We start from the raw sequence: 19,204 nt of genomic DNA on the forward strand, positions 1-19,204 counted from the left end.
GATTTATTTCTCTGAATTACGTTATATTGCCGGCGCGTGGTGATCAATCTTATTTTTTCCCCAGCTTTTACCATAGAATCAAACGGGCACTTCTTATCAACGGTACTAAATCGAAAAATAAACCTGGAAAATAAATATTATTTGGTTGTCATCAGCATAATTTTTATCAACAATCCATTTTGTTATTATTTTTCTGCGAAGTTTTGTTTCTCTTTTTCTTCAAAGTTACATTTTGACAGCTGTTGCAGCCAAATTCCCTTTTTTCGTGGATGGTTTAAAAAGGATTTCTAAATGCTCTTATAATAGGTTTATAGTGGCTATCTGGAGAGGGCCACTTGGCAATATCTTACTCTTATAGTTGTCATCAAAAGGTGGCTGTGTATTATTCGGTTTTATTGTTAGATCTTATAAATTGACCTTGAAAACCATTTTTAGAGCGGAATAAAACTTAATATGTTACTTGGGTCATCCTTTCTTTTTCTTCTTCCTACTTCTGCCTTCCTTCTCCTTTCTGTCTTAAATCTCTTCACTCACTTCTCACTACACAGCATCTCGCTTCTCACTTCCCAATTATAATTTCTCACTTCTCACCCCTTACTTCTGTTTTTCTCACTACTCACATCCTACTTCTCACTTCGCAACTATCACTTTCTTCTCACTTCTCATTCCTCACTTTCCACTACTCACATGTTACTGCACACATCTCACTAATCAATACTCACTTCTGTTTCTCAGTACTCACTTCTCATTTTTTTTTTAAGATTTATTAATGTGTTTTTTTAATTCTAGGGTTAAGTTCAACACAGTACTCACTTCTCACTACTCTGTACTCGCTGTTCACTAATCACTTCGAACATCTCACTTCTCACTTCACTTAACTAGGAAACAAATTTTAACTGTTCGGCTGAACGTCAATCGGCCAAATATAAATGTGTTCCCTATCTCGATACCTGAGGGGTTGTGCACTAATTACGTAAGCTCATATGGTGGGAGGGGGGGGGTCTGCTATTTTCTCCATATAAATCCATATAAATAAAAAAAGATTTATAATTAGTGTACAGCCCCTGAACAAAACAGAAGCAGAGAAGTGATGGGAGTAGAATTTCTGTATAACATGATCCGCTGATGATGATTGAAGTTTTTAGTACGTCAAAACGTTCGGTAATTCCTTATTTTTTATAATGATCACCGAAAACGCCTTGCATGATTAGAAGGGGTGATGAACTTTTAAAGAATGGATTAGAATGGACAAGAATGGGTGCACCCTCCATTGCCATAATCCGAGAAAGAGCCTTCTTTTTAAGAAGGGATCACATCCTCCTTTGCCTTGCCCGAGCAAACGCAACCCTATAGATGCATTATTGTTGTTTTTCACTGGGAAACCATGAATCCAATGGAGGGATAACAATTATCATTCCTTTATACTCGGCTAGTGCATGCTTTCTGCAAAAAAAAATGTCGTTTCAATATTATTATTGATCGGTGTTATATTCAACATTCCGGTTGGTTATTCAGAACCACTTAGTCAAACAACTAATTTCTTGAGCACAGAAAAAATGTATGCCAAATGTTCATTATGCCAAATAATTCTCTCTTTTGACGCTATTCACAATTATGCTATGGCCATGGCAAACGAAAACCCGTAGGTGAAGCGATTTTTGTCAAGTCAGACGATACAAGGTATGTCTTAAAGGCCATCAGGAGCGACAAGAAGCTTTCTCGCCTAGAAGGAATCGTCAACTGCATCCGTCTAACGCGGATAGGTGAGATGATTGGATATACCCCGTTAGGCATAAGTACGTAAGGCATCAGCATGTTATGCATAATGTACGTCAGGCATAATGAGCGTTAGGCATAAAATGACCCAAAGAATAGCCCATGTCATAAAGAAGGCAGAATTAGGCCTAACGTTCATTATGTCTAACGTATTTATTCCTAACGTCCTTATGCACAACGTCGCGAACCAGAGAAGAGGAGATGAAGTTCAAATGAGAGTCCTATGACCAGTTTCGATTATCCAGTTCACAGGCTTGGATGAGATAACCAAAGCAGACTATTAACGCTGAAATAAAGCTATAATTGTGTGGATTTATTCATTTTCATATTTTTGGTTTATTGCCAGGGTTTTACTCTAATTATTCTTTTATGCTTTGTTCAGGTCAGCTCTTCTTGAACCACTTCGAGGCAGCACAACTGCTCCTACAATAGTCGGTTATTGAGTGTAAAGCTGATGTCGCATTGCTATTCAATTCATACAGAATCCTGCTGGAAACAGCAGTTGGAGATATTGGAGATATTGATGGGGGTTTCTTTAAAGCAAAGGTGAACGGTGTTCAGTTTTTTAGCTTTTACTGTCCTCTACGACGGAGTACAGAGTAGTACAGGGTAGTCGATAGTCTTGCAGGTAAGCTAGCTCCCAAGTAGCACAACCGAAGCGGATTTGGTTGCTGCGACTTGATTGTGACTGAATCTGGTCACATATGAATTTCAGCAATCTGTTTAGAACATGTGTGCTGCTCAGGCTGGTTTTAAACCGTTTGTAGTTGCAGGTGACTTCAACGTATTGGTAGTAGACTAGGGATCCCATTTGAGGGTTCGTTATACCTCCAACATAACCACAAGATGGACCGGTACAGCTGATCCAGGATGGTGCACCTCGCAATTTAACCCGAAAGTGCTTGAAAAATCATTTCAATGATATAGAGCTAAGTGGTGATACGTGCATGTGACGTAACGATGCCCAGGAGGACTAAGCCAACCGGCAATCGCCAACCGGTGTATTGGTAGTCGTACACGATTGCTGATCTGTCTGTCTTAAAGCTAAAAGAAGGTTGCGACGTGCAATCGACACGCGAAACGGCTTGAGAGACGCATGGTATTCCAGGCAACGAGCATAGCTCTGATCTATGATATTACAAATGTAGTAAGAGAGTCTGCTTCTGCTTCTACCTCCTGAGAAATCCCCGGAGATGTTAGCCAGGAACCCGGTGGGTTGTTCCCGAAGCATGACTCATGAGACTGGTCCGCTACAACGTACTGGTCACTTGGCGTAGTGCCATTAGTGACTATAATGACGAACTTGTCGTAGCTGCAAGAAACATTAAGCTAAATAAGGTATCAGGTCCGTATGGAATTCCGAAACATAAACATGCAATTCTGGCCAATTCAGATATCTTCAGAAGCTGCCTGCAGTAGCAACAGTTCACGCACTACTGAAAATTCGAAAAAAATAAAGGGACCAAAGTAGGTTTTAAAAATCTAACAATTGGAATAATGAATACATAATGAAAATAATGAAATTCAAGAAAATAAATGTCTGAATTTACTGAAATTGTCTCAAGTTCTGAGTTTTTTTTTTAGATTCTTAAGATCGCCACAAAAGCTTGGTGGCCATATGGCTACCACTTCTCATACGCAGGAGGTCGTGAGTTCAATCCCAGGCCCGTCCCATTCCTCCTACGAGAAAGCTTGTTTCGGCATCCAATTAGAAAAAAAAAATATACCAATTTTCCATTAATATCATATTGGCAACCCGTGAACCTCTGCCATAGAACTTAACCCCCAGTTTCCAATTGATTCCGCATAATATCGTGGCTAGTGCAGAGGTGTTCTCGGCCTACAGTGGGCGAGTGTTCGTATCGATCATTTAAAAGCGTATCGATCATTTAAAATACTAGAGCTCTCGGCCTGTGCACATTGTGGTTGGAAAGCAAATCTCATGCTGTGAAATTAGTTTATGTGACTTAATATACAACTAAAACACGTCACATATGAGTTAATGTGACAAAATTGGACTTAATTGTGTTACTAGGGTAGACTATGTCACAAGCCATCGGCCGGAACTTCGGGCAAGTGAAAAAGCCATCGTCCTGATTCTTCGGACTGAGAGAGCCAATTTCCGATTATTTAAAAATTTAAACTGTCAAATTGCACATTGTGGTTAGAATACGCTCAGAGATGCATGTGCGACACTTTCTGTACATGTGCATCCTAATCCCACATTAGCTCAAACTTTATTCTGGAGTGCAATCAAGCTATGCCAGTTTCTTTTTTTTCTTATTTGTGCTTCATCGGCTTTTATGGCCAACCACTCCAACTAAGTCGGTCGATCACAAAAGATCGCCCAAACTGGTATTACGCACCGCTCGAAATAGTAAAACCTACCAAAACCGATCGCAAAACTCCGCATCAAACACTACGGCAGCAGTAGGTAGCTGCGCCGGAGAAGGAACGGCAAAAGAAAGGCCGCGCCGAAGAAACACAAACCTAAATCAGCGGACACGACACGAAGAAACAACTCATAACACTTAATTCCTCTCCGGACGAATAAAAGCGAAAGTGAAATTGTGTGACTTTCCGCTTGCCTGCCTTCTCCAAGTCGTCACTACCTTACCTGATTAGCGGTGACGGGGTTCCGCGCAAGTTCCGACGACGGCTCGAACGACCGCGTTTGGAATTCAGCCAACAACGTTACGACAGAGCGGTCCTGCCCCGGCTTAGTTTATGCTACAGTGTGTGTACGATGAAAATATGCAAATGAAATATTTTTTTCTCAATTTTTTTGGACGCTGTTAGTTTTAAAGATCTTGTACCTATTTACGTAATTAGATTCCCTGATTTTTAATATTGCCTTCTCACAGATTAGCAGAAATTCCTCATTACTATTTATACCTATTATTTGTTTTATGCATTTCAACGAATAAAATAATGCAGTCCAAAAATTTCACTTAGGACTAACCAATAACCGAAACCAGCCATTTTAGGATAGCTTGGTTTCATTATTGCACGCTGAAACACTGAATTATTCATAATTTTCAATGCCCCACACTGTAATTCCTACCACTGTTATGTATCAGGTTCGTTTCTGTTGCGCATTAGCTATGTGCGCCCGTGCGTCCCTCATAATAGAGTGTTTAGCTGAAGACGTGAGACACCACTAATTTCTATTGGGTGAATGAGTGGGTGCTGGCCGACGAGAAAGGGGTAGTCCTACTAGCATCCTATTGAAGCCGGTCCTGTGAGGCAACTTCACGTATGTATACTACAAGCAACTACTGCCGACAGCAAAAGAGGCATACCGAGTTGCCGAGTCGAAGGCAGTGTGTCTGTGGTTTGTTTATGTTGTTGCCAGCGATCAACAACGCGTAACCGCATGCACTGGTTTCTGCGGCCATGCGTGAGGGGTTTCGGAGACTTCCTCTACCACGTTGCGCTCTGCTAATGAGTTTCGATTGTTTCTGAACTACTTTCCTCGTTCGTAAACAATGGCTTCGTCGGTACCGTGTGGCTGCAGCAGCAGCGGTGAGGAAAGTTGCATCGAGACCGGGCTGTTGACAACAAGGTTCGAAGAGTTGCGTAATACGCAGATTGGTGGATTGTTTTGTAGGTGAAAGTGTCGTTGATGAATAATTTAGGCGCATGATTTCAAGGTCTATTTAGCTTTACTATATAATTTTCTGTAAGAAACAATACATTTTATATACGCTTCAAAGTTATACCTGGACATTGGGCGAGTAGACAATTTATGTTAATCGAATATTTCATCGCTACCACTCCTTGAAATATGTATCTTATGAATTGAAATGGAATGAACTCACCAATTGTAACAAAAAATCAAACCCGGGAATCGTCAGTCTATTATACCTATAATTATTTTTTCGCTTTGTAGTGTTTTTCGCCGCGTTTATGATTGACATCATCTAAAGGCATACAAATTAAAAACATTTCAAAATCACATTTTTTATAAAATAACTTATAATAAATATACAGTAAAATTTTAAGGAGAACAATAAATTTTGTTTTATAGAAGTCATGGTTAGTCATAAAGTTTATATGTTTTCTCTTAAATAATGACAAACTATGAAAAATTACAAAAACCCTAACATATCAAATATGAAACGTTCTTTTTCGATCGTGCTTCTGTTTCCTTCCTCAATATTATTTCACTATACCGGCTGCAGCGACATGGCCGCAGGCGGGTTGCAAGATCTTGTATTCGTTTCCTTTCCTTTGCCATTCTTCCACCGTGATCGTACACTGATGATGCCAATGCCATTTCATCCCATCCCTTGGCCACTTCCTTCACCCGGCTTGAATCCGGCGACGCGTCGACAACGGAGTGAAGTGCAATTGAAAAATAAAAGAAAAAAAAACAGACGGAAAAGCAAAACAAAAGGTGCGGTAATAGTTAATGAGATTTATTGCGCCGTTAACGTTTTCTCGTGTGAATTGCGAGCGTCCCGTGCGATCACTCTCGCGTTCGTCGGCGAGATGCTCACTTATTGAGATTTATGAGCTGCTGTTTGTCGGAAGCTGGTAAGCTTCCGTGGACCCCCGCCGCTCGACTTTTCGCGATTTTTATTTCCGTTCTCAAAAAAAAAAAAAATTGATTCGATTTCGTTGAAGTTTTATTTTGTACTGACAGTATTTTAGAGAACTCACCAAATACCCATTCCACTGTGTGTTTCTGTGTTTTGTTTGTGTTCTGTTTGCTCAATACCGATTATAATTTTCATCAAACAAATCTATAATTAATAGTAGTCTTTCTATTTTCAGGTAAATCAAGCAATAACAAAGACATCTGCGGCGACGACAAACATAAAGAGGATGGCGACCCGTGGAACGTCGAGGCACAGGCGGCGTTTCTGGGACCGAACCTGTGGGACAAAACGCTACCCTACGACTCTGATCTCAAAGTGCACCAGGTGAGTGGGAGATGTGATCGAACAGAATCTCAAAATACTCAAATTCTCAAACTGGTCATCTTCGATACTTTGTAAACTATTGCTGAAAAAAAAATAATGGGTATTAAAAAAATATTTAGCTTATGGTTCCGAATAGTCGAGGAACCGAGGAACAGGTGTGGGCCGGTTCGAAAATCGTCTTCAACGATATTTTCGACCTAACGCGAAAAGCATTTTATATTTTTCAAGTAAAAATGCTTCCGAATTCTAAAAACAAATCTTCCACATAAAATTCTACTGAAGATTTATTTTGTTCTGCTGATTTTTCCTCGACCAATTCAAAGTTTAATATTTAACTTACTTTTAGTCTAAAGATGTCTTCTTCTTCTTCTTATTGGCATTACATCCCCACACTGGAACAGAGCCGCCTCACAGCTTAGTGTTCATTAAGCACTTCCACAGTTATTAACTGCGAGGTTTCTAAGCCAGGTTACCATTTTTGCATTTGTATATCATGAGGCTAACACGATGATACTTTTATGCCCAGGGAAGTAGAGACAATTTCCAATCCGAAAATTGTCTAGACCGGCACCGGGAATCGAACCCAGCCACCCTCAGCATGTAGTCTAAAGATGTATCTTCTACCAATTTAGGTAATAGAGTCGTCCAACTTTTCAAGGCTAGGATCGTAGCAAGCGACAGACGCGCTTGATTGACTTCATTTAGTTCAATCATGGTTTTCCCATTTTTTTCAATAGGAACGACTTGTTAAGCAACGCGTTTATAATTTAATTAGAATGGAGATAAAATAGTGGTTTGTTTCATGTTATTGTATTGTACCATAAATATGAGTAAAACGGCTGAACAGTCTGCACAGAGCACAGTCTCAAGTAATTGAAGCGAGTTTTATTCTTCATCCGACGTTTCGCCTTAAGATTCACACGCGTAATTGGAGATCTTTCGGCCGGTTTTAAAAGTACTATATGCATTTTGTGGACTGACCAGATTTTGTTTACTCCTGTTGCATCATGATTTCAGCCTGAGTTTATTGCATTTTGCATCACCGAGGCATTTACAGCTTTATTATTAATTTATTATTTATTATTTATTCAGACTAAGGCCGAAGTGGCCTGTGCGGTATATAAGAGTCTTCTCCATTCGGCTCGGTCCATGGCTACACGTCGCCAACCACGCAGTTTACGGAGGGACCGCAAGTCATCTTCCACCTGATCGATCCACCTTGCCCGCTGCGCACCTCGCCTTCTTGTGCCCGTCGGATCTTTGTCGAGAACCATTTTCACCGGGTTACTGTCCGACATTCTGGCTACGTGCCCGGCCCACCGCAGGCGTCCGATTTTCGCGGTGTGAACGATGGATGGTTCTCCCAACAGCTGATGCAATTCGTGGTTCATTCGCCTCCTCCACGTACCGTCCGCCATCTGCACCCCACCATAGATGGTACGCAGCACTTTCCTTTCGAAAACTCCAAGTGCGCGTTGGTCCTCCACGAGCATCGTCCAGGTCTCGTGTCCGTAGAGGACTACCGGTCTAATGAGCGTTTTGTAGATTGTCAGTTTGGTACGGCGGCGAACTCTATTCGATCGGAGCGTCTTGTGGAGTCCAAAGTACGTACGATTTCCAGCCACTATGCGTCTCCGAATTTCTCTGCTGGTATCGTTATCGGCGGTCACCAGTGAGCCTAAGTACACGAATTCTTCAACCACCTCAATTTTGTCACCACCGATAGAAACTCGTGGTGGGTGGCTCACATTGACCTCTCTTGAGCCTCTTCCTATCATGTACTTCGTCTTCGACGTGTTGATGACTAGTCCAATCCGTTTAGCTTCGCTTTTCAGTCTGATGTAGGCTTCCTCCATCCTCTCAAAGTTACGTGCCATGATATCAATGTCGTCGGCGAAACCAAATAACTGGACGGACTTCGTGAAAATCGTACCACTCGTGTCAATCCCTGCCCTTCGTATTACTCCTTCCAAAGCGATGTTGAATAGCAGACACGAAAGACCATCACCTTGCCGTAACCCTCTACGGGTTTCGAAGGGACTCGAGAATGCCCCTGAAACTCGAACTACGCACATCACCCGATCCATCGTCGCCTTGATCAACCGTATCAGTTTATCCGGAAATCCGTTTTCGTGCATTAGCTGCCATAGCTGGTCCCGATCGATTGTATTATATGCGGCTTTGAAGTCGATAAATAGATGATGTGTGGGCACGTTGTATTCGCGGCATTTCTGCAATACCTGACGTATGGCGAACACCTGGTCTGTGGTAGAGCGTTCACCCATAAATCCCGCCTGGTACTGCCCCACGAACTCTCTTGCAATTGGTGTTAGTCGACGGCATAAAATTTGGGAGAGTACCTTCTAGGCGGCGTTCAGCAATGTGATTGCGCGGTAGTTGCTACAATCCAGCTTATCGCCCTTTTTGTAGATGGGACACACGACACCTTCCATCCACTCCTGCGGCAGAACCTCATCCTCCCAAACCTTGGTAATCACCCAGTGCAGCGCTCTAGCCAGTGCTTCACCACCGTGTTTAAACAGCTCTCCTGGTAGTTGGTCAACTCCAGGGGCTTTGTTGTTTTTCAGCCGGCCGATCTCCTCCTGGATTTCCTGGAGATTCGGAGCCGGAAGTCGCATGGCCTGCACGCGTGCTCCTAGGTACATTACCATACTGCCACCGTTGTCTGCCATATCGCCATTCAGGTGCTCTTCGTAGTGCTGCCGCCACCTTTGGATCACCTCACGCTCGTTCGTAAGAAGGTTCCCGTTTATGTCCTTACACATATCGGGCTGTGACACGTGGCCCTTACGTGAACGGTTCAACTTTTCATAGAACTTTCGTGCGTTATTAGCGCGGTACAGTTCCTCCGTCTCTTCACGGTCTCGATCTTCCTGCTGGCGCTTTTTCCTCCGGAAAATCGAGTTTTGTCTGTTCCGCGCCCGTTTATATCGTGCCTCGTTCGCCCTCGTGCGGTGTTGCTGCAATCTCGCCCATGCTGCATTCTTCTCCTCAACTAACTGCTCACATTCGCCGTCATACCAGTCGTTTCTCTGATCCGGAGCCACCGTGCCTAGTGCAGCGGTTGCGGTGCTTCCAATGGCGGATCGAATATCTCTCCAGCCATCTTCAAGAGATGCTGCGCCTAGCTGCTCTTCCGTTGGGAGTGCCACTTCCAGCTGCTGCGCGTAGTCTTGGGCTAGTCTACCGTCTTGTAGCCGCCCAATGTTGAGCCGTGCGGACGACTCCGACGCGTGTTGATCACCGTCGAGAGTTTTGAGCGCAGACATACTGCGACGAGGTAGTGGTCGGATTCAATATTCGCACTGCGGTACGTGATGTCGAAGAAGAATTTACCGTCGATTAGAACGTGGTCGATTTGGTTTTCCGTTACTTGATTAGGTGATTTCCATGTGGCCTTGTGGATATTCTTACGGGGGAAGAAAGTGCTTCGGACTACCATTCCGCGGGAGGCTGCAAAGTTTATGCATCGCTGGCCGTTGTCGTTCGATACGGTATGCAGACTATCCGGTCCGATGACCGGTCTATACATTTCCTCCCTTCCTACCTGAGCGTTCATGTCACCGATGACGATTTTGACGTCCCGCAGTGGGCATCCATCGTATGTCTGCTCCAGCTGCGCATAGAACGCTTCTTTCTCGTCGTCAGATCTCCCTTCGTGTGGGCAGTGCACGTTGATGATGCTATAGTTGAAGAAACGGCCTTTTATCCTCAGCTTGCACATCCTTGCGTTGATTGGCTGTCACCCAATCACGCGTTGGCGCATCTTTCCCAGCACTATGAAGCCGGTTCCCAGCTCGTTGGTGGTGCCACAGCTTTGGTAGAAGGTCCGCTCGATGCCCGCTTTTCCACACTTTCTGTCCTGTCCAGCAGATTTCCTGCAGCGCTACGACATCGAAGTTGCGGGGATGTAATTCATCGTAGATTATCCTATCGCAACCTGCGAAGCCTAGCGACTTGCAGTTCCATGTTCCAAGCTTCCAATCGTGATCCTTTATTCGTTGCCTAGGTCGTTGCCGATTGTATCGAGTCGTATTATCTTCTATGTCGTTCGTAATAGTTGTTTTTAAAGGCGGCTTATTGGGCCTGCGAAACCTCCTGTCTCGTCGGAGGGCCGTCGTGTCAGGGCTGTTTAGCGTCCCACCTAACACCAGGACTTGGGCTTGTGCGCTTTGAGCGGCACACGGTCGCTTTGGCGGAGCCTACTTGCGGATACATGCAGCTTTTTATAGAGGTTTAACAGGGCCCACTGTCAAACCCCACCACATCCCAGGCAGGCGCCACAACTCGCAGATGGCCTGGGGAGGGATCGTCAAGCCCTTGGACATAGTCCCTGCTGCCCCCGCAGCCTGATTTTATCGCATTTTGCATTACCAAGGCATACACAGCTTTATATTAATGATAGGGAACCGTGACAGCAACATATAAATAACTGCCGTCATGACTGTGGTTGATCTGCAGATCTTGATTCTATGAAGTTCATAGACTACATAGAACTCATGACAACAGCAAGAACTATCGAATGGAAACTTATGCCCAGTAGCGACGAGATGTAGTGCCTTCGCTTCTACTCGTCGCGTTGTCAATGACTAGTAAAGCTTTTGCTTTCGTCGTGCAACCAAATTTTCATGACAACATCGAAGCTCGCAGACTCCATACTATTTTTATCCGAGCGGCAGCAGCTATGTGAAGATTTTTTTAAACCGTTATAAATAAATTAAAATTATCCTACAAAAAATATCTGACAATTATTATATAAAATCTTGGCATATGCAATTTTTTACAGATATTGTATTAAAATAATTCAAATCTTTAAGATTTCAATGGAGCAATTGTATTAAAATCTTCCGTTTTTAACCATTACGTCTTTGGTGCCGTGCAATCGATAATGTGAAGTGCCTCTAGAAATCGTCATAAATTTTGGTCGCTCGTCTATCTTCGTGGTAGACATGTGACGCGAAAAAAAAACGAAAGGTAATGGTAGGTTTAATGATATGACGAAGATTTTATTAATTTAACTTTCTTCCTACGACGCAAATGACTATTGTCAGCCCTTCTTTTACCAAGACGGGGTCACATAACTTGGTTATTTCTTCAATAACTGTCTCGGTCATGGAGGTTGATTTCCAGATCTTGACTCTATGAAGTTCAAAGACTATACGGTCTGATTTCAGCCGAATCGCACCAAGTGGCTGTTTGACTTGCTTATATTATTTTGTTCATACAAAAAAAGACAATCATTTATATAAAGTCATACGTACAAATGTACATTTGTGGAAGGGTATCCTCAGTTATGAGGTTGAAGGATATTTAATACGATTTGCGATCAATTAAATTCACTAAACGAAAGCTTGGGCAGAAAAATGGGTATTTTTTTGTTGGCGAGATTTGGCTGAACCCCGGCCATATAGGTAGAACTCTTGACAACAACAAAAACTGCTTGAATGCAACGTAGAACCAATCCCAATAACAAGAACTACCTGGGGCGCGTGGGCTACATGGGCCGATGGTCCACTGGGTGTTATGTGTCCTGTACGTTGTCTCATGTAAGGTGTTAAGAGTTCAGTCTATATGACAGTTGGTCAAAGACGGTGTTTCTGACTTTTTTTACTTGGAATGCAAACTTACACCAATATGAGGTCACACAACTTGTAAATTCTTTAATGACTGCATTCGTTATGGAGGTTGATCGGCAAACTTGATTATACAGAGTCCGTAGCCAATGTTGGATTTATGACAACAATAAAAACTACTTGAAATGCCAATTTATTCCAGTATGAGTTCACATAATTTATTAAGTTTTCAACTCTTCAATAACTGCCTTTATTAAGGAGGTTGATTTGAATATCTACACCCTATGAAGACTGTAGACTCCCTAGGACCCTTCCACTTCCAATACCGATTCAAAATTGATCAAATTTGCGAATTCTTAGGAATATGAACAGAAAATATCTACCTGAAATCCTTCAGAATTCTTATGGAAGTAAAAACGGGGAATATGGAGACGCATGGTGCATTGGTCAGAATCCTGTTTATTTTTTCGCGCATAAATTTCAAATTTTATAATTTTAGAGAGCCGGTTGTCAAAAATACAGTAAAAAATAATTCGACCTGAAGTCAACGCTTACTTGAAGTTTCACTTAGAAGGGCTTATGATATAAAATGGAAGATTGGTTTCTTGCTTCGCATAGTAGGAAATGGATTATGACTGAACATTAGGGCAGTTCAATTTTTAAAAATGTTTGAAAATTCCAACTCCCATAAGTCTAATAGCATCATTTTGATAATATAGGAGTCCTGGAAAAATTTCAGGCAATTCGGTGGCCATTTAGGGGTGGCGCGAAGTCAATTTATGTTTATATGGAAATTTATATGGGAAAAACGTAAAATTTATTCAAGTCTCCCTACAGCTGTCAAATCGTGATGAATTCAAATAAACATCCCCAACCTCCCTTTTTGAAATCTATATAAATGAGACCTCCGGGTAACACATTAGTTATGAGTGGATTGAACGGTTCTATTGACAGTGTGAATGTGGGATAAGTGGCTAAAATGGTGTAATTAGCCTCAACGTAGCAGTGGAAATATAAATCAAAATTAATGATTTACCCACTGGTTGAGCCCAAATAGATTCCAAAAATGGAGGTTGGGGATGTTTATTTGAATTCATCACGATTTAAGAGTTGTAGGGGGATTTGAATGAATTTTAAGTTTTTCCCATACAAATTTCCATATAAACATAAATTGACTTCGCGCCACCTCTAAATGGCCACCGAATTGTCTGAAATTTTGCCAGGACTCCTATATTATCAAAATGATGCTAATAAACATATGGGAGTTGGAATTTTCGAACATTTTTGAAATGTGAACTGCCCTACTGAACATGCCTTAAATTCGCATACAACTGTCAAGTCAATTAAATAATATCAATTATTTGTACTTTGTTATGCACATGAGATTGTTTGCCATAATTTGCCCCTTCCAGTTATATCAAATATTAAGGGTATGCGGTAGCACACTTTTTTTGGCAAAACGAAACGAAATTTGAAATGTTCATATTGCTTCGAAACGAAACGAAATATATTTTATTTCCGTGAATGCGAAACGGAACGACATTAAGGTCCAATTTTATTCCAAATATAACGAAATAAAACGAAATTTTTAATTTTTGTTCCGCGGAATTTTTATTGAATTGTTATTTTTATCATGTACTAGTCGACCCGGCAGACGTTGTCCTGCATAGTAAGCGAAAATGTGCGTTGTAAACAGCCCATGCTAAATTTTCATACGATTCCTGATTTTAGTTTTTCACGATTTACTCAATCTAACTCGTGGTTTTTGCATGAGGAAATATCATTTAAACCCGTCGGAAACTATAACGAATGTAGCTGCTGAAGGAATGAAGAAAATCCATCCAGCCGTTTTTGAGTTATGCGGATACGAACACAGACCATTTCATTTTTATTTTATAGAAAGATAGAAGATAGATACATTTTTATTCTAATATTTTTTATAGCCAAATGATTGTTTTGTGATGAACAGTATTTTAGTAACAAATGAATCAGTCTATATAAAAAACACTGAGTTTTTATTCATAGATCATTGAGGGCATTTTTTTGTTTTGCTTAGATTACTTAATCATTGATATTTGAATATAAATATGATATATAATCATTAGAGTGGCTCAAAAAACACTTTTTCAAATTTTTTGATGGGCCGCCCTCTTATTCGGTTCTATTTGATGCCCTGATGCTCTGGACAAAATTTTAGCCAAATCGGTCAACGTTTGGGCGGTGCTAAACTCGTTGGAAGTTTATATGCAAAAATGTATGCAGAAACTTCCAAAAACAGTGATTTGTAGTTGGAAGGCACATTTTACGATCAAGAACAATGATACTCATTCAGTTCTTGTAGAATTAAATACAGAATATTATGCTGAAAACCGCGAGAAGATTAGAGTTTATTAGGCAAAGATATTAGCATTTTACTGGAGTGTTGTAGGGGTGAATTTATTTCTTTTCAAAGGTAAAAGAAACGAAATTTGCTCAAACCCCACTTCAGAGAAATGCTAATAACTTAGCCGGGCAAACTTTAATCTTCTCGCGGTTTGCTGCATAACATTCTGTATTAAATTCTTCAAGATCTGAATGAGTATCAAAGTTCTTCTTCATAAGTTGTGTCGTCCAATTGCAATTCATTTTTTGGATGTTTCTGCATACATTTTTGCATATAAAATTTTAACGAGTTTAGCACCGCCCAAACGTTGACCGATTTGGCTGAAATTTTGTCCAGAGCATCAGGGCATCAAATAGAACGGAATAAGAGGGCGGCCCATCAAAAAAATTGAAAAAAGTTTGTCCCATACTAATTTGAGCCACCCTAATAATCATAGCAATCCAAAGACCCAAATTGTATAGGTGAACATTACATGTTTCAGGTCTTCCAATAATTTCCTATAGTTTTGGCTTCAAAGCTTCCTAAAATTTGTTGGACTCTTTGGTATGGAACATGCTCCCAGCATTTCTAAATATTCAAATTGTACATGCCTTAAACATGTGTTTCATTCCAGGATATCCAAGAATTCCCCGGAGTATATGCCTTAAGGTCAATACGCGCAACGGAAGATCTATTTGCACCTTCTAGAAACGAAACACGCTCTCAGTGATCATTGAAATCAAACAGGATTTAATTTTTTGTTCAAGGCTTATCCAATGTGGATATACAGTCAAACCTCCATGAATCGATGTTCTATGACGCAATACCGACTAGTGGAAGCAAATCATTCTATATTGAAAACTATTTTCAGGATTACTGTGAAGATCCCTTCAAACAGCTTCCCATAGATTTTCTATTCTACATCTCGAAATTTCCTTCAATATCGATTCATGGAGGTTTTACTGTATTTAACAGTCATTGAGGTGTGTACTCCAGAAAATTGTTGGATGATCTAGAATACAAGAACTTTAAAGGATGTGCCCAATCTAGTTATATGAATAAGCATTTAAAAATAGAGAAACCAGTCATTTGGTTACGTATTCAGACCTTAAGGCCTCAACTACAGGAAACTCTTGAACGAACTGCAATGGTACATTTGTTGAACGCTCATTCACTTCAAATCCATAGATCACATTCAGCAAAAACCAACAGATCTCGAGGTGCTCAAGCCCCGTACTCCAGGGATTTCTTGAATGAACTGGGTTGCAAGAATTGTTCGAACCATATAAATTATGTTTAATCTGTGGATCACAAGGGCATCAACCATTTTAAAAATGCTATTCCAGACCCATGGTTACTTGTCTGGACATTAAGCCATGTTGTTCTGGGAATTACGATGACCTGGAAAGGAACATTTTGTAATTAATCAATTTGATTCCATGAAGCATGGTTCATTTTTGATAATAGATAACAGCCCTTTGATGACGCGTATAGACTAGGGCAGTTCACATTTCAAAAATGTTCAAAAATTCCAACTCCCATATGTCTATTAGCATCATTTTGATAATATAGGAGTCTTGGCAAAATTTCAGGCAATTCGGTGGCCATTTAGGGGTGGCGCGAAGTTAATTTATGTTTATATGGAAATTTGTTTGGGAAAAATTAAAATATATTCAAATCCCCCTACAACTGTTAAATCGTGATGAATTCAGATAAACATCCACAACCTCCATTTTTGGAATCTATTTGAGCTCAACCAGTGGGTAACTCTTTATTTTTGATTTATATTCCCACTGCTACGTTGAGGCTAATTACACCATTTTAGCCATTTATCCCATATTCACACTGTCAATAGAACCGTTCAATCCACTCATAACTAATGTATTACCCAGAGGTCTCATTTATATAGATTCCGAAAAGGGAGGTTGTGGATGTTTATTTGAATTCATCACGATTTGACAGCTGTAGGGAGACTTGAATAAATTTTACGTTTTTCCCATACAAATTTCCATATAAACATAAATTGACTTCGCGCCACCCCTAAATGGCCACCGAATTGCCTGAAATTTTGCCAGGACTCTTATATTATCAAAATGATGCTATTAGACATATGGGAGTTGAAATTTTCAAACATTTTTGAAATTTGAACTGCCCTAGTATAGACCTTAAGGCCCAGGGAATCATTTGATGACCAGGAATGAAACAATTGTTGAAGACGTATGCAATTCGGTTATGGATGAAAAGGGCATGCCCCACTTATAACATATACTCCAGGAAATTCTTCTATACGCTGGAACGGAGCAGTTATTGAAGGCTTATTCAATTTGGTTCTGTAGCTCAAATAGGTCATGAACTATTTTTAAAAAGAGTAATCAGCCATTTAGAAACGCGAAAGACCTTCCGGGAATTCGTGAAGGACCTGAAGTGGAACAATTGCGGAAGGCATATGTTGAAGATGCAAAACAACTACTTGTTTTTACTTTTATTGTCAATAATGCTGACAATTTTTATTACATTATGTGTCGTTAAAAAGCGACGGTATGGTATAATGTAGAATTTAGTGACGTATGATAAAGACAAGACAAGAAGATACTTCATCTGTGATCAGTTACTGTTACTTTATTTGAACGAAAATACAGCAATAATAGGACTTAGTTGTCTATATTTGCGGTATTTTCCGATGCTCAGTGCTATTCAGTACTGAAGAATGCTATTTCATCAAATAGACCACAGTTGCTCATTAAGGTCTCATTTTCGTATTCTATTTTTTTTTCGACAATGCTTAAATTCTGAAATTCCGGGTAGGACCTTAAATTCCGTGGTAGGGCCCTCCTTAGCCGTGCGGTAAGATGCGCGGCTACAAAGCAAGACCATGCTGAGGGTGGCTGGGTTCGATTCCCGATGCCGGTCTAGACAATTTTTGGATTGGAAATTATCTCGACCTCCTTGGGCATAAAAGTATCATCGTGTTAGCCTCATGATATACGAATGCAGAAATGGTAACTTGGCTTAGAAACCTCGCAGTTAATAACTGTGGAAGTGCTAATTGAACACTAAGCTGCGAGGCGGCAATGTCCTAGTGGGAGATGTAATGCCAATGAAGAAGAAGAAATTCTGCGAAATTTCGCGGAATTTCGTTTCGAATTACCTGAAAAGATTTTTTTTTTTCGAAATACCGCATATCCTTATCAAATATGTCTAAAAAATCTATAAAAACTGTTATAACATTTTTATTTTAATGTACGTAAATTGACCTTACCCGTCTAAAGTTGTAAGTTTCTCGTATTACTGTCTCAGTCGGCTCTATGGCTTATTAAGGGTCAACTTTTCCGAAGAACCCATATTTTTTAAGCCTCTAACAATTCAAAAAATCGATAACATAAATTTACCCGATGTTCGTTCAAAATTGGGGAAATATGAGGTTAATCTTGAGAACGGCACTTTTTCGATTGATTGTTTTAAATTTATAAATATGGCTTCGTTGGGAAAGTCAACTTTAAAACAAATAAAGAATCGATTAATCGAATAAAAATGTTTAATTATTAGTCATAACTTTCTAGGACATGCCAAAATGTAGAACAAAAAATGAATAAGATATCATGAAAAACTCATTTTTAAGGTTTGAAAGGTTTTTAAGTAATGAAATTACGAACTTCGCATTTTATTTTGTAAAGACGCACACCTTCTACCGTTTGGCTCAAATCCCGAACATGACTCATATTCCTAACAATGGCGTTTTGGCACCCTAAAACTAAAAATGCCATCGATTTTCAGTCCTGATGATCAATATTACAAATGAATTCAAGATCCTATGGAGAGAATTACACGAATAAAGCCAAAATGGCCATTTAAAAGCGAGTGTTCGGAATAAGAGCCATGATCGGAATTTGAGTCAAAAAGGTATTCTGTTAGGCGGAAAAAGAAACACACTCAGATAAAAAAACATGTAATTTTAGATGCTTCGAGACCGTCACCCACGAGTGTCACTATTGATGTGAAATTAAGTCATGACAAAAGCAAATGTTGTGTCAAATCAAAATTTCCCTTTTAATTTAACACGGCTGTGTCATTGAAACTAAAATCATAAAGTTCCAGACGGGAATTGAACATTGGTTTGCAGCCACTCTCCTTACCAACCAAATCATCTCCGCTTCATGAAGAAAGGAAGAGCTTTTATATTCTAAAGCTGTGCACTGCATCAATCCGTCAACTTTAGTGTTGGGTGCTTTTGGTGTTATTTCGATCATTCAGCGTACTGCTTGCTGTTTTCCATCTCCATACTGCCGTTCTACGCATAATTGTCCCATGTAACCTTTGACGAAAAATCGTTAACTCAAGTCAATTTGTCCCACCGAAAAAAAGGAAGTTGTTTTTTGATGATGATAGAGACTGAAAACCGTTTAAATAAATAGTAATTCGTTTTATATCCTGGAAAAGTCTTGCCTATGCTCATAACATCCCATAAATATTTGTTAAATTTTAAGATCCAATCGATTTTGAAATCAGTGGGACAAATTGAATTGAGTTTGGATTTTTTCATCAAA

General features: G+C 40.2%; 1 protein-coding gene across 13 annotated transcripts in view; it reads left to right on the plus strand.

The window, feature by feature from the left end:
• The window catches only part of LOC134208942 (hepatic leukemia factor), a 250,100-nt gene that overhangs the window by 192,586 nt on the left and 38,310 nt on the right, over window positions 1-19,204 (plus strand). For 9 of the 13 annotated variants that reach the window (XM_062684902.1, XM_062684912.1, XM_062684913.1 and 6 more), the window contains exon 3: window positions 6,556-6,704. In XM_062684902.1, the coding sequence (XP_062540886.1) occupies window positions 6,556-6,704 (149 nt within the window). Of the gene's footprint in view, window positions 1-6,540; window positions 6,705-19,204 lie in introns of all 13 variants that reach the window. The other 4 variants (XM_062684903.1, XM_062684900.1, XM_062684904.1 and 1 more) reach the window with 1 other exon arrangement.

This window comes from Armigeres subalbatus, chromosome 2 (assembly GCF_024139115.2).
Source record: "Armigeres subalbatus isolate Guangzhou_Male chromosome 2, GZ_Asu_2, whole genome shotgun sequence".
Taxonomy (NCBI): domain Eukaryota; kingdom Metazoa; phylum Arthropoda; class Insecta; order Diptera; family Culicidae; genus Armigeres; species Armigeres subalbatus.